This window comes from Embiotoca jacksoni, unplaced genomic scaffold, assembly GCF_022577435.1.
Source record: "Embiotoca jacksoni isolate LCO1_2020_lvr unplaced genomic scaffold, fEmbJac1.0.p SCAF_13, whole genome shotgun sequence".
NCBI classification, from domain to species: Eukaryota; Metazoa; Chordata; class Actinopteri; family Embiotocidae; genus Embiotoca; species Embiotoca jacksoni.
The window spans coordinates 4,748,629-4,764,015 of NW_027185263.1; the positions used below are offsets into that span (position 1 = coordinate 4,748,629).

Sequence of the window (15,387 nt, forward strand, 5' to 3'; positions counted from 1 at the left end):
TGAGTTGTTAAGTTTGATGGTATTATCTACGTGCAGCAATCAACTGTCATAAACCCGTGTTGTTATGAACTTCCTTCTAGGCCTTTGCAGCGTGATTTCTCGGAAATACATCTACTGCTGAAAAAAGACCACACAGCGCATGCGCTACAACACTGTAAAAAATGTCAATCTTGTCCTTAACAACATGTTTATGTTTGAGACTCCAGCAGTTGTTCTAATGACATTTTTCGTTGAACAAGAGTAATGATCTGCAAATATGATGAATATGAAGTCCCTTTGGTTGAAAGATATTAGTTTTTATTGATTGAAGAATAATTATTTTGCTATCAATGGCAGTGATCTTCTTTTTCGACTTTTATAAGCACCGGTCATTTGGGGAAAAAAAAACAAAACAACAACACACATGACTTGGATGAATGTGCTATGGTAAAATCTTGCAAAAATATTCATCAAATAACCAACCATTTTTAAACTAATGTTTGCAACACAAGACTTCTCAGTCGACGAGACTTCGCAAATATTTTTGCTGAGGATACTTTTTACAGTGCCTTGCCAAATCGGGGAAAACCCACTTCATCCCTATAAAAACCTACATCGGTTATCTCCGTACAGCACAGTACTTACTTGCAAGGTCTCTACGTGGATAACTTAAAGACCAGGAGAAGCTTCTCGGGAACAAACCCACACTTACCGGACTATTCTGGTGCATTTTCTTCTTCTCGAAGCACAGAGAAAGCAAAATCTGTAAGTGGCTACACATTATTTTATATCTTTAAAGGATGTTTGGCGAATGCATTTTATCATATTTATATTATTGTTGGCGGGATATCTCTTTCTTTCTTTTTTTTTGGGGGGGGGGGGAATAAATATGATATACATGTTAAATAAATGCACATGGCGGTTACGTTCATAGACACATGGGAAGATTTTTGCACGGTTTTTTTTTTTTTTTTTTTTTTTTTAAACTACTCAGATGGTTAACTTTGTGTAATTCTTGCTCATTGTGCGTGAAGTCTGACACTTACTTACTAAAAGCAATCGATACAATTAGGGGTGGAAGAGGCTTTTTTTGTTTTTTTTGTGCATCAGCACGTATACGATGGAAGAGTTGCGGTCTCCAAAATGTCTCCTACTGTTATAAAATCAACAATTTTATAAACAGTTGGACACGAAAATAATCTCAAATGGCTTTGCAAAGTCTTTAAAAACATTTTTTTTTTTTTTTTTTTTAAACTCCAGTCACTAGAAGTTTGTTGGGCTGTTCTGACTCTCTTTAGTATCGTTGACGCCTACGCGTAAACGCCCCCCCTACTCATCTTGCGTGGCCTGGCCGTGAACTCCTCTCAAGGGCGGGCCAACGGGCAGCAATTCTGAACCGAGACAGACGCGGGAGTTCAGACGCGCTCACTACTGTACTTCAAACTCAGCATTCTACATATATCTAAATACTTTCTACTCCTTTTCCTCTGTTGCTTAGACAAACATGCCTGTGTCAAGGATGAGGATGAGGCCCTGGCTGGAGAAGATGATCGAGTCCAAATCCATCGCTGGTCTGAACTGGGTGGACAAGGTGAGAGGATTTTTTTTTTTTTTTTTTTTTTTTTTTTTTTTTTTGGACCACTTGGGTCACATTGGATTGGTTCATGTATATGGGTTTAACTTTAAATCTGTTGTCAAATTATTGAAATGAGTCGAGGAATAGACATTTTGAAATGTATTGTAGGATTCGTCGCTGGCTTTCATATGATAGGGAAGTGATCTCTGCAAGGCTGCACGTTATTTTGTTATCTTTAATTGTCCAGGCTGGCCGCGCAATATTTGCATGTTGCTCTTAGATTAGTTTGTTTGAAGCACCAGTTGGGATGGACTTTAGTGTTGTAAAGTAGAAAATAAAGTGCTTTAAGTAGACAGTTTAATGGTCAGCAAAACACTGTGCCAGACTTTTTAAATCAAGCAACCCCTGGGACTTCAAACTGGTGAAAATAGACACCAAGATACTAGCAGTTATGTTCTGATAGTGAGCAAATTTAAATTCTCTTCCTAATAACAAACTGGTTAAAAATCAAGACAGAACAAAAAAAACTGACAAAGGTGTGATTTTTTTTTTTTTTTTTTAGTTTTTCTGCTGTGGTTACTGTGCAATTAAAATAATATTTGTACATAATTTAAGGTCGTACAAAAGAAAAAAAGTTGAATGCCGCCTCTTGCAACATTTGAACTTACTCTACAGTCAACGTGCTGCTACTCTGGTTCCAATTTGACATTTTGTTTGTATCTTACAGGATAACACGATGTTCTCGATTCCTTGGAAGCACGCAGCTCGACACGGCTGGGAGCTGGACAAGGACGCATGTCTGTTCAAAATGTGGGCCATCCACACAGGTGAGCAAATGTGAATAGCTGTCCAAATAGTACAGCAAATAATTCACATCTTTAGGATGAACAGTGCATTTAACGATCATGTTTAAATGCATTCTGCAGGGAAATACGTCGAGGGCCAGACTACTGACCCCAAGACATGGAAAGCCAACTTCCGCTGTGCAATGAACTCTCTGCCTGACATCGAGGAGGTGAAAGACAAGAGCGTCAACAAAGGCCACCAAGCCATGCGCGTCTTCAGGATGCTGCCTGCTACCCCAAAATCGAGAGGTGAGAAAGTTGACAGGAAGTGTATGATCACCGCTCTGCAGCATCTGCTCGCGGCTGACCTTTTTTTTTTCTTTTTCCATTTCAGTCATGAAATCTTTTTTTTATTTTCTTTATTTTTTGACAGTCGCATTTGACAAGGGCATTTCCCTTTACGACGTCAACTGACCAAACTGTTTTTATTTCCTGTGCACAGATAAGCAAGGCAAAGCAAGGGAGACAAAGCCGAGGAGGAAGGTAAATACCGTAGATGTTGTGCTGTAGTTTGTACACAGTCAGAGGCCTAGATTCAAATTGTGCCACTCTCATGCTGACCTAGATTGTGTAAAGCTGTTAACATCATCATAATGTTATTTAAATTGTATCTTAGTAGTAAAAAAAAAAAAGACACATAGCTGCAGTTTTCTTTGTTTTTATTGGCCAAATCTCACCGAATTTCGCTGTTTTTTTTGTCGCCGCAGTGCGCTCAGGTCAAGATAGAGGAAGACACGGACTACAGTGATGCGCAGTCTCCCATGGACGAGTCACTGTCAGAGGACACTATGTCCACTCAGGAAAGCACAATCGACAGCACGGTGCGGACGGAAGAGCCAGGTGAGCAAGAAAACGTTGAAGGCATTTAGCAAAAACTAGATAAAAATACAAAATGTTAAGTGTTGTTCTGATGTACATTTGAAAAGCTTAAAATGACATTCAAAGGCCTTAAATTTGCCACAATGATGTTGAAGCACTAAGTGTACTAAATACTGTTGTTTGCCATCTTTGCAGATTTCTCCTTCGTGTCTACGCTTGAAGTTCCGGACTGGTCTCAGTCAGTTGAGATTGGACCTGACAGCTTTTCTCCCAGTTTCTGCCACAGATTTGAAGTTTCACCTGAGCACCACCCCGGTAAGACAATACACCCCCCCCCCCCCACACACACACACACTAATAAATGGTTTAGGATTAGCCTATATATAGTAAATACAAATAGATAGAATAATATCACAGCACTATTCTCATATCCACTTCTGTTTCTCTCCCTCTCTTGTTGCCGTGATTTTCCAGTATACGAAGACATTATTGAGGTAAGCATGGCTTCCAAGGTTCTCCTCTTACATGCATGCATTTTTCATTGACGGGAATACCCATGTTGCCTGTTTGGCTTGTATAATACTACTCAAAACAATAAGCCTGATTGTTAAATTGACTGTTTGGTGTGGCAAAACATAGCCGTACTCAGTCTGGTGTTGCTCTTTCAGATTTGCAAGCAACTGGAGAATGACAACAACTGGAGCAGTGTAGACAGCAACGGGTTCCTGAGCAATGAACTATGCAACAGTCCAGGGAGCCATTGGAGTGACTCTTCCTCAGGTAAATGCTACTAGTTGATGATGGATGAGCAAATCCTTCTGCTAAATAATACATCGAAAGGATTACTGTTCAGCTTTGAATTTAATATTACACTTGAGTGCTCAAAGGCTTGTTCAAAACACGCTCGTCAGCCTTGTGGGCTCTACGTGTAGCTGGAGATGAAGTTAGCATTAGTACTAGTATCAGACAATTTCCTCTAATGTATGACCTTCTTCACCTTTACTGACCTTGTTTTTTTCTTTGTTTGTTTTGCAGTCGACGAACTAGATGAGCTGCCACAATACACAACTTTGGGCTCAGAGTACACCAACCCCACAGACGACCTCTGGAACAGCTTTTGCTATCAGATCTCTCCGATGCTCTGAGGCCTGCAGGAGAGGAGAGGACAGTACTTAGACACTTTGGACTTTTAAAAAGCTCTTCCTGTCCACAATCGGAGCCCCCTTCTTCAATCTCACATCATCGACCCCTCCGGTGTTCACACCTTAAGCTAAAACCCCATCCCCCAGCATGGGCTATGTGTGTGTTTTTTTTTTTAGCACCACTCATCTCTCTCATCCCAAGTTGTGAACGGAAGTTGAACAGTGCACTGCTATGTTAAATAACTCAGATGCTGTTCATTATCTATGTTTTTGGCTGGTTCAAAGCATTGTGATGTTTGGCTCTTTTTGTGAAGAGGTGTAACAGCTATTTAGCTTGGGTAAGGCATTACGTTATCTTACACAACTATTAATTATTACGAGGTAGCTGATACCTCAAAACACAAATAATCTCACATTCACTGCATTCAGTGTTTATCAAATAATTATTACATAAAATGATTTTTTTTTTTTCCCCGTTATATTTGTACAGGTGAATTTCAGTTAAGGAGACAAAAACGTGTTTAACTTTTAACCTGGTGAAAGCTATTAAGCTCTACAATCTTTGCTTAAGGTAGTTGTAAAAAATGTCTGTATATAGTGTTTTTTGTGTTTTTGTAAAAAAAAATAAAATCTTGTAAAAATATGAATGAAAGCGGATTCTTTATAATAGATACAAAAGGCAAATGAAAATGTAGGCGTGAAGATGGATGGCTTTAAGTGTTCTGCTTTCATGAAGTTAATGATTTAGCACAGCTGTTTAAGCCTCATAGTGGCAAAGATAACATCTGTGGAAGTCTCTTTGAGCAATGCACCAAAGTTAAATTAACCTCAGCAGCACTGGTCTGAAAATAATTGGAAAAAAGTCAAATTATCTGATGAATATGATAGTAAATGACTTATTAAAGCCTCGAACTGTCTTAAAATAAACAGTAAATATGTTTACTAAACTGAATAATTAAGCATACAGGTTGAAGTGTATTTAAAATTTTGGCCATTTTAAAACTCAAAATAATTACAGAGAATTTAAGTGGCTTGTTATTGACTAACTTGTGGTATACGGTTTATTGAATAGATATAGTAAGTAGTTGCATCAGTCATTTTCCCTTCCCCCTTCTGGGATTCCCCTGTAATCGCCACATATTTTGAGGAAATAGAGTCAAAATGACCATGAACAACAGTAACTAGGAAGTAAATGGTCTGTACTTGTATAGCGCTTTATCACCTTTCAGTCTCAAAGCGCTTTAACATGGTTTTTCCCATTAACATACTAATGAGACAGATCACCTACGCAGGGTGCTGCCATCAGGAGCACATTCACATACACCGATGGTACACCATCGGGAGCAACTTAGGGTTCAGTGTCTTGCTCAAGGACACTTAGGCATGTGGACAGGAGGAGCTGTGGATTGAACCACCAACCTTCTGATTAGTGTGCAACCCACTCTACCGACTGAGCCACAGCCTTCCCCAAGTAAGTAAAGGCAACAACTGTGAGGAATTGAGCCCTGGATGGATTGATTTGATAAATATGTGTCCATATTTAAAAATGAACCCCTGCACTAGCTGAACACGGAAATTAAATTCTTTTCATTCATCTTGTGAACCTTTTCAGGTTTGTTTCGGTGTTTGCTGAAGACTGAGAAGACTTGTAAATCCACTTTACTGATGAAAATGTGATAAGAACTTGTTTCCAAACAAGGAAACTATCTGTTTTGGTTGATGGTTGCAGGGGATTTGTGTAGACACACTTTAGAGCATATTATGTCATTCTCTTTGGGGCAAATTAAGCCTTTTGAGAGGAAACCACACATTTCCTGTCAAATATTTACATTAAAGGCCAGGTTTTATGTAATCTTTAAGTATCTATGTTTGAATAAAGCTTGAATGGAGCTTTTTAGAAATTTCTTTAATAGTTTGTTTGTGCTGGTGCGTATCAGTATGATCTTACTGATAGCTTGAGAATTTGATCTCAGTGCCATTACCTTTATTTAGAAAAATGTTACACTGAGTAGGAGACAAAACAAGTAGCACCATTTCAGTGCTCAGACATTTCACTTTCTCTAAATAAAGTTGCATTGCATTTCAGTCATTTCCTGAAATGCCTTTCAACAACAACTAGAAAAAAGGAAACCGGGGCAAACTCACTGAACTCAAAAATAACTTGCTATGCTGATTTAACTTGCTGGTGAAGTAGTTGATTCTCACCACAGTGTAATTGCACCTACAGCTGTTGTTGGTTTTATCGGTGTATGTTGGTGCAAAGTTATGAATTTTTTTTAATGAAGCAATCCGATTTTGTAGGTGAAATAAGACTGCAGAGACGTGGTGGAAGCATCTAAATGTGATGCATTTCCTGAGGCCAATAGACTACATACAGTGGGTACGGAAAGTATTCAGACCCCTTTACATTTTTCACTCTTTGTTTCATTACAGCCATTTGCTAAAATCAAAAAAGTTCATTTTATTTCTCATTAATGTACACTCAGCACCTCATCTTGACAGAAAAAAACCGAAATGTAGAAATTTGTGCAAATTTATTAAAAAAGAAAAACTGAAATATCACATGGTCATAAGTATTCAGACCCTTTGCTGTGACACTCATATTTAACTCACATGCTGTCCATTTCTTCTGATCCTCCTTGAGATGGTTCTACTCCTTCATTGGAGTCCAGCTGTGTTTAATTAAACTGATTGGACTTGATTAGGAAAGGCACACACCTGTCTATATAAGACCTTACAGCTCACAGTGCATGTCAGAGCAAATGAGAATCATGAGGTCGAAGGAACTGTCCAAGGAGCTCAGAGACAGAATTGTGGCAAGGCACAGATCTGGCCAAGGTTACAAAATAATTTCTGCAGCACTCAAGGTTCCTAAGAGCACAGTGGCCTCCATAATCCTTAAATGGAAGAAGTTTGGGACGACCAGAACTCTTCCTAGACCTGGCCGTCCAGCCAAACTGAGCAATCGTGGGAGAAGAGCCTTGGTGAGAGAGGCAAAGAAGAACCCAAAGATCACTGTGGCTGAGCTCCAGAGATGCAGTAGGGAGATGGGAGAAAGTTCCACAAAGTCAACTATCACTGCAGCCCTCCACCAGTCGGGGCTTTATGGCTGAGTGGCCTGACGGAAGCCTCTCCTCAGTGCAAGACATATGAAAGCCCGCATAGAGTTTGCCAAAAAACACATGAAGGACTCCCAGACTATGAGAAATAAGATTCTCTGGTCTGATGAGACCAAGATTGAACTTTTTGGCGTTAATTCTAAGCGGTATGTGTGGAGAAAACCAGGCACTGCTCATCACCTGCCCAATACAATCCCAACAGTGAAACATGGTGGTGGCAGCATCATGCTATGGGGGTGTTTTTCAGCTGCAGGGACAGGACGACTGGTTGCAATTGAAGGAAAGATGAATGCGGCCAAGTACAGAGATATCCTGGAAGAAAACCTCTTCCAGAGTGCTCTGGACCTCAGACTGGGCCGAAGGTTCACCTTCCAACAAGACAATGACCCTAAGCACACAGCTAAAATAACAAAGGAGTGGCTTCGGAACAACTCTGTGACCATTCTTGACTGGCCCAGCCAGAGCCCTGACCTAAACCCAATTGAGCATCTCTGGAGAGACCTGAAAATGGCTGTCCACCAACGTTCACCATCCAACCTGACGGAACTGGAGAGGATCTGCAAGGAAGAATGGCAGAGGATCCCCAAATCCAGGTGTGAAAAGCTTGTTGCATCATTCCCAAGAAGACTCATGGCTGTACTAGCTCAAAAGGGTGCTTCTACTCAATACTGAGCAAAGGGTCTGAATACTTATGGCCATGTGATATTTCAGTTTTTCTTTTTTAATAAATTTGCACAAATTTCTACATTTCTGTTTTTTTCTGTCAAGATGGGGTGCTGAGTGTACATTAATGAGAAATAAAATGAACTTTTTTGATTTTAGCAAATGGCTGCAATGAAACAAAGAGTGAAAAATTGAAAGGGGTCTGAATACTTTCCGTACCCACTGTACCTTAACTTAAGCACTGTACTTAGAATTTTAGGTAGGACACTTGTGTCCTGGGGGAACCAGAACACAACATGAAAAGACACTCCCCTTTTTCTCTCACCCAGAAATCACAAACAACCACATATTTTAGCCCTTTAAATCTATACGCACAGTTTCTTTGGTGCACAGGTGGGGCAGAAACTAAATGAGTCCCACGAATAAATACATTTGTAACCACAAATAAACACAACAAAGCCTCACCTATTCTCTAAACTTAGAAACAGGAAAAAAAAAAAAAGGAAGTTAGCCTCAACACATGTAGGGCCCACCATTATAGAGGTCGTGGCAGATGGTGAACGTGAAGAGGAGCTGGAGGAAGCATACCTGTGGGTTGAGGCTGCAGCCAATCAGCTCGCAGGAAACCTGCACACTCATTTACCGTCACACACCAGTCGAGAAAACCCACCTGCGGTCTGTTTTGCAGTACTTTTATTCAGTATTTCCATTTTATGCTACTTTAAACTTCTACTTCACTACATTTCATGGACTTTACTTTTGTCTCCACTTCATTTTCAATAGACTATTTGACATATTATATTCACTTCACCTTAATAACAGTTAACCACTATTTATATATTAATGCTGATTTCAAAACTACGTAACTACTTAGTACTCACTTAATACTGAGTCTGAAAGAAAGAACGATAGTAGTAATTTGCAAGTTTTTAATTTGTAGAATGTAAACACACTACTTAAAACTTCCAGAAAATTCCCAGACAGTAAACAGTAAAAAACAGTAAAACAGTAAAACTGTCACAAGTTTTGTTTTCTTTCTTCTTGTTAAATGTTTTGTTTTTTTTGCCATCAAATGAAAATGTCACCAAAAGCAAACATCTTAAATTGTCAATATCAGTAAATCTTAGGCAGTCAAAAATATTGTTCGTTTTCCAAAAGAAACCAACAACAAACAACTGGAGTAAATTTAAAGCTACAATTTAAAAGGCTTTTTGAGGATTTATAATGACTCCAAATTACTATTGTTCTTGATTATTGAAACATTTAAAGGGTGCTTCAATGGTAGTATTGAAATGCTACTGTGGTTAAACACCTGCGCAAACTATCTGCAGCTGTTGCTGCCATTAATAACATGATAAAGTATATATAAAAAAAAAACAACAACAACCAGTATGATAGACAAATATGAAAACAACTTTATTATGAATTATGTTGTGGTTCTAAAAAACATGGACAGTTGCAGGACATGATACACGTCATTAAATGACAGGTGCCTTAAATTAGATGTTAGGGTAGTTGTCATTTGATTTTTTTTTTTTAAGTAACATAAAAATGACTATTTATGGCAGTCTAAGCTCCGGCTATGATGTTTGCACATGCATGATCATGAGGAAACTAAAAGGGTACTCAACAAATTAATCATTAACTAATCAAACTGAGGTAAGGTTGATGCTAAGCTACTGTAACATTGGATACGACAGCTTTGTTCAGTTTACAATGTCTTGTGATTTTCCTTCGAGTATAAAGTCCTATAAAAAATATCTACTCAACAACAGTCAAGTAAACACAAATAGAAAGAAATTCTGTATTAATTCTTAAACAATAAAAATAAATCTCGAAGATATATATCTATAGACTGTATGTTTGGCAAACTCGATTGTACAAACTGGAAAAAACAAGAAGAAGCAGTGAAACGGTGTATCAGCACAGAATGCAGACTTCATTTTTAGCGTATGTCGATATATATTGGCAGAATATCTGTATACTTCCCGACTGTCTTTACACACAGACGACCATTACACTCCGTTCTTCTTTCTTCTTCTGCAGACAAAGAGGTAAAGGACCACCAGGGCTGATTTCGATCCTTTGTAGATTGGTATCCTTAAAAAAAAAGAAAGAGGAAAAACAGGTTAAGACCGAACATATTCCTGACTCATCATGTATCAATAGCAAAGTCCCAAATTTGTTGAACACACTTCCACTTTCATTGAAACCAAATAAACAAAAAAAAGCTTTCAAATATTTTTGTGTTAGATCTGAGGAAGTGCGCTGTCTGTAAATCTGACAAAGACAAAAGTCTGGGGAAAGTTGCAGGGAAGTAAAAACTTTGTTTTTTTTTTGCAAAACCAACAAGGAAAGGAAAAGGAGAAAATTTGACCCGTGCTTATTCAAAATGAAATTGAAGTAGAAGAAATATTGTTGCATTTAGTTTTTGAATAAAGTAACAAGTGAAGCACGTGAGGAATTAACTAAATCAAAAGAATTTTATTTAACAGCGATTCATTTTGTTTAAACCTGCAATACAGAACTTTTGTCTCCTAATTCTGCCAGTGGGCGTGACTCCAAAAACACTCCACATTATAAGTTTCGCAGTAGCTTTTTCTGTTGCGGCTCTCAGAACTTGATCCATTCGATCTGATAACATTTGGAAAGTTTAGAAAAGCGTCACGACTGAATTATTTTATCCCCACTCCAGTTAGCATTGGGCAAAAGCGGAAGTTAGCTACCAAAAATCTGTAGTGCTCATGTTCTGCTTATAAGGCGAGGCCTGTATGCATTAATCCGGCCAGTGAGGTGAAGTCTCACCAGACACCAGATTTAAAATCTCTGCATACTGCAAGTACAGAGAGACTTGTCTGGTGATAGTTTTGGTGACAGGTTAAATTAGCATTGTGTTCTCATTTGACAAGGGCTTGAATGTAATGGACGTTCATTCATATTTAAATGTTCAACTTGATAGTTTGAACAGAGATGACAAAATTTGTCAATTCTAACAGATCAGGCTGGCAGATGGAGCAGGTGCCAGACTAGCAAAAAGGTCAATAGCTTTGTGTGTGTACAGAGCATGTGTTTGTGCTAAGTGTTTTAAGTCTATTATATTTCATGAGGTATGAGATTTTTGAACTGCAGTTCCCTTAAAATTGCTTGAATTAGTTAAAACTGTACTATTACATCCTCTGGAAGTGAAAAAAAAATAATACGTTGTAGTAAGACAACTTTTCTCAGTAGAATAGTTGTTGTAAAATCATTGGATGTGTTGTTGGCAAGAAAAATACAGCTGCAGCCCGCCTTATTCTTCAAATTGGTCTATTCAAATTTTGTTTTAATATGACGGTTAGCACGACAGGAGTTCACCCTCAGGAAAAAGGGTGTGGTACTCGGCTAGTCCACAACTTGCCATCCCTGCACAAAGGAAATGGCAGAAAGAAACACCAGATATGTAAAACCCACAAGAGAGGATGGCGGAGTAAGAGAGCATGGGAAGGGGTGGGGGGTGGGGGGGGGTGGGGGGACTGTATGAGGATGTGTTGGTGATAGGTAAAACAAGGGCGATATCTCAGCTACTTTCCATCTGGCAAATGTAATTATTTCAATTGGCTCCTCACACTCACAGTCACTTTATCAGTGTTTGCATGCGTGTTAGTGTCTTCACAGTGTGTTCACACAAGGGTTTTTGATTTAATACTTAAGTTAATTTTACTTCACACTTGTTTATATTCATAATTTAGGACAGGCTTTCTCTTTGTCTTTGGGGTTGAGGTATTGTTTTAGTTTTGGCCGTGAAGTGCTACAAACTGCAAAAACAGGTCCTATTAGCTCTGTAGATACTTTTGTCAAGTCTGTAAAAACGACTGTCGCCATCCAAGTCTGTTGTCTTCAACTACCAATCTTTTAGAGAGACTTTGAGATATAAAGTTGGGCTAAGAGGAGCTACAACCGAGTTGCTGTTAACTTATCATATAAGATGAAAAATGTAAGATCCTGCGATAGTAGAGTTTGACACAAACGATGTGAGACTAATATCGAGTATTTTATATAGTAATCTAACAGGGTGTGATGTGATCAATCCAGCCCACTGAAAAGTCTCAAAGATCATTGCTTGTCTAATCTAATCAGAAGGTCTGATACTGAATTCTCTCTCACGTTTTTCTTTTTTTTTTTCGGCTCTCTTTCTTTGTAGCAAAAAATATCTGGAGAGAAGGAAATCGTTCATCTACATCCAAAGCCTTAACTAGATCCCACTGTTGAGCGTTTGTGTTTTGGGTGACCGTCTTCTCACAAGAATTCTTGTAAAAATTGTAAGAAAAAAAAATTAAATTCAAATACCTTTGGGGGCTAACGAGCACAATTACTTCAAGTTCATAAATGTAATATAGAATCAGACTGCGTGGGTGGGGAGGTTGGCTTTGTTATCGATAGTTATTTATTTTCTTTACAGTCCATATACAGGATACCTGTCGGTCAGTGTCTTTCTTCGCAAACACACCTGAGCTTGTTTGTCTTGGTATGATAAAATCATATCTAGGAAACAAGACTGGCCCCGGATCAGATCATTAAAATCTATTCCATCTGATTCTATGCATACATGATATTATATGGGAAACACAAAACATAACACAACTTGTTGAATATAACTTAGTCAAAACTGTGTTTTTTATTTACCATATTTAATATCTTTGGTTTTACAAACATTTAAAAACTACTATGCCACTGGATGTGCCAGGGACCGCTGCCGAGGCTGACTGAAACACACTGCAGCTGTGATCATGACTGAAGCCGTGGAGTTACAAACACATTACACATTAAACTTTTCTGTTTCCTGCTTTACTGTTTGCTTCGTACACAGATCGCACCTTTTTGTCTTCACTTAAAATGGAAGATTATCTCAAGCACATTTTCAAAGGCAATGTTTTGTACTACAGTCTGGTTTAATGGAGGACAAAGAGCTTCCATTGAAGCTTCAAAATATACACTCTGTTTGACAGCCATACAAATACATGGCTGGCTGTGAGACAAAGTTTGATGCAATGTTGGTAAGGTAAGCGGAACAGGAAATAAATTTGAACTCAGGAACTGTTGCAGTATTTGAGCTCAGTTGTCTTGCTTGTTTTTATTGCGTCACTTATTTTCAGTGATTAACAAATGCAACCATACAAACAAAAGGTCAGCAGTTTGTTGACGCTTTTGTCGTTCTATCCGCCAAGTGGGAGAAATTAAAGCCATTTGCAATTCCCAATATCCAACAGTCTCAATATCCAACTCGCGGATCCAACAAGAAGAAGAAACGCCAGAACAGTTTTCTACGCTGCTTGTAACCATGATAGATGATAAGCGAGACCCCGAGGATCATCGTGGGGATTTCTTCTGGATGACTTTTGCAATAGCTGGCAATAAGTCCTGCATTTCTTCTGACCCGTAGAGAAAGACTCCCCCAGGGAGGCAGGTCAAGTCTGCACTACCGAACTAAGGAAGAGAACCAGAGGAGCGGGATCACTGGATGTGCCAGGGACCGCTGCCGAGGCTGACTGAAACACACTGCAGCTGTGATCATGACTGAAGCCGTGGAGTTACAAAGCTCTCACTGTACATCGATACATTAGCAACACAAAGTTTATGCAGTGGTTGTGTGCGTGATGACTGTGCTTGGCTGAGCGATGCATGGAAGCCACTTTTCGTCTGACCTGTGGCGCATTGGCAGGACATTTGTGACAGAAGCACTGCCGATTCAAGTAGCTACAGTACAGCTGGACATATCCACAGCACCGTAGCAGCAGGCAAATTCAAACAACAACCACATTCAGCCCCAGCTTCACCCGCAACAGTCAGACAGAGCAGCTGCAGCTGTGCTCCCAACCAGCAGCTGTCTACGGTCAAAGATATTGCTTCTTCAAACTGAATGATAAGCACTGACTGCACCATGTACAGATTCACATCATCTCTTCTTTGTGTTGTCTTGTCTGGCAGTACATCATAACAACAACTGAACCAACTGTTCATATGAATCAGTAGGAATGCAAAACTAACCGCAAAGGAATGCAAAATTAGTCCAGAATTAAATTCCCTACATTGATGTTTCAGGGGCTTCATCGAATGATATGACATAGAAACTGACTTCATTTGACTGATAGTGCAGTTTCATCTGTTTTATGATGTTGCCTTTTTACTGCACAGCATTTCCCTTTCACAGTGACTCTAGTGATAAAAAACATCATGTAAAAATGATAGATAGACAGAGAGACAGACAGAGACAAGAGCAACACCCTTAAATGACAGAAAGAAAAAACATTTCCCACCATGAGACCACTCCCCACTATAAGCCTTAATTGGATATAGTACAGTATAGTACAATATAATACTGTAGCAGAGGAGTAGAGAGATGCCTAATTAAATTGTAGATGATTATATCAACATTATAACCACAGCAGGTGAAGTACTGTACGGTTCTGCAGCTTGTGAGGCTCTACAGTAATCAGCAGGTGAAATGTCAATTGAATTTCATAAACTCAACAAACACTAAACACACACCAGCAGTTATCAAATAGGAGTTTGCCCTCCATTTGACACATTCTGAGAGGTAATGACATAATTCAGTAATTCAAAAGAGGAAAATTAGAATTCACATAATCAGACAACCTTTGCTTTAGTTTGTGACTATCAGTTTGGTTACTGTCACCATTGAGGAAGTCAAACATTAACACACTATGTATCATAGATTTCATGTTCTACAGTGCAGATGAAGGCCAGCTTTTGAAAGTTACCGCTTTGGTGCTCTCATTTAAGCACAATAAAAAGATTGCTGGGAAGGGAAAGTACTCTTATTTTCTGAAGAGAGTTTGATTTCATTCTTCCATTGTGAGATTTTCTTACATAAAAACAAATCCAATACTTACATAAAAAAAGATGGCTTTCAAGTTTTACGGATTTTACCTTTAAGGTAAAAACAGCAATTTCATCTCCATATCTGACATTATTTTCCTCATTGAAATCGAACAAGTTGTGAACGTCTGTTTTCAAAAATACAATACATGTGGATTTTATACTAATTAAGACATAGATCACTTATCTTTTTCACAAAATTCTGCATTACTATAATCGTCACCAATTCCTCAATTACGTATTCAAAATCCCACTAAAAAGTAAAAACTGTACTACTATTGTGTCCATGCCTCAAAGACACTGGACAGCATTCCTGGTGTAATTAGGTGCTTGGTGGGAATGCTGTAGAATGAGCCACACAACAGCAG

At 38.8% G+C, this 15,387-nt stretch overlaps 1 protein-coding gene and 1 long non-coding RNA gene across 2 annotated transcripts in view; one reads left to right on the forward strand and one right to left on the reverse strand.

The window, feature by feature from the left end:
• Nucleotides 1–611: 611 nt before the first annotated feature.
• Nucleotides 612–5,004, forward strand: irf1b (interferon regulatory factor 1b). The gene is made up of 10 exons (XM_069145972.1): nucleotides 612–744; nucleotides 1,478–1,570; nucleotides 2,283–2,382; nucleotides 2,482–2,649; nucleotides 2,843–2,883; nucleotides 3,108–3,240; nucleotides 3,415–3,534; nucleotides 3,694–3,713; nucleotides 3,888–3,999; nucleotides 4,255–5,004. The coding sequence occupies exons 2-10, from the start codon at nucleotides 1,484–1,486 to the stop codon at nucleotides 4,362–4,364; spliced, it is 891 nt and encodes a 296-aa protein (XP_069002073.1). The 5' UTR covers nucleotides 612–744; nucleotides 1,478–1,483; the 3' UTR covers nucleotides 4,365–5,004.
• A 4,531-nt stretch (nucleotides 5,005–9,535) lies between these two features.
• LOC138196176 (uncharacterized) overlaps nucleotides 9,536–15,387 on the reverse strand; it is a 15,039-nt gene continuing 9,187 nt past the window's right edge. Inside the window, exon 2 of the long non-coding RNA XR_011178114.1 lies at nucleotides 9,536–10,243. This is a non-coding gene — a long non-coding RNA (uncharacterized lncRNA). The remainder of the gene's footprint in view (nucleotides 10,244–15,387) is intronic.

Coding starts and splice junctions, on each gene's coding strand:
- irf1b (XM_069145972.1), top strand. CDS start 1,484: ATGCCTGTGTCAAGGATGAGGATGAGGCCCTGGCTGGAGAAGATGATC. Junction 1,571..2,282: donor GTCTGAACTGGGTGGACAAG/GTGAGAGGATTT, acceptor TGTATCTTACAG/GATAACACGATGTTCTCGAT. Junction 2,650..2,842: donor TGCTACCCCAAAATCGAGAG/GTGAGAAAGTTG, acceptor TCCTGTGCACAG/ATAAGCAAGGCAAAGCAAGG.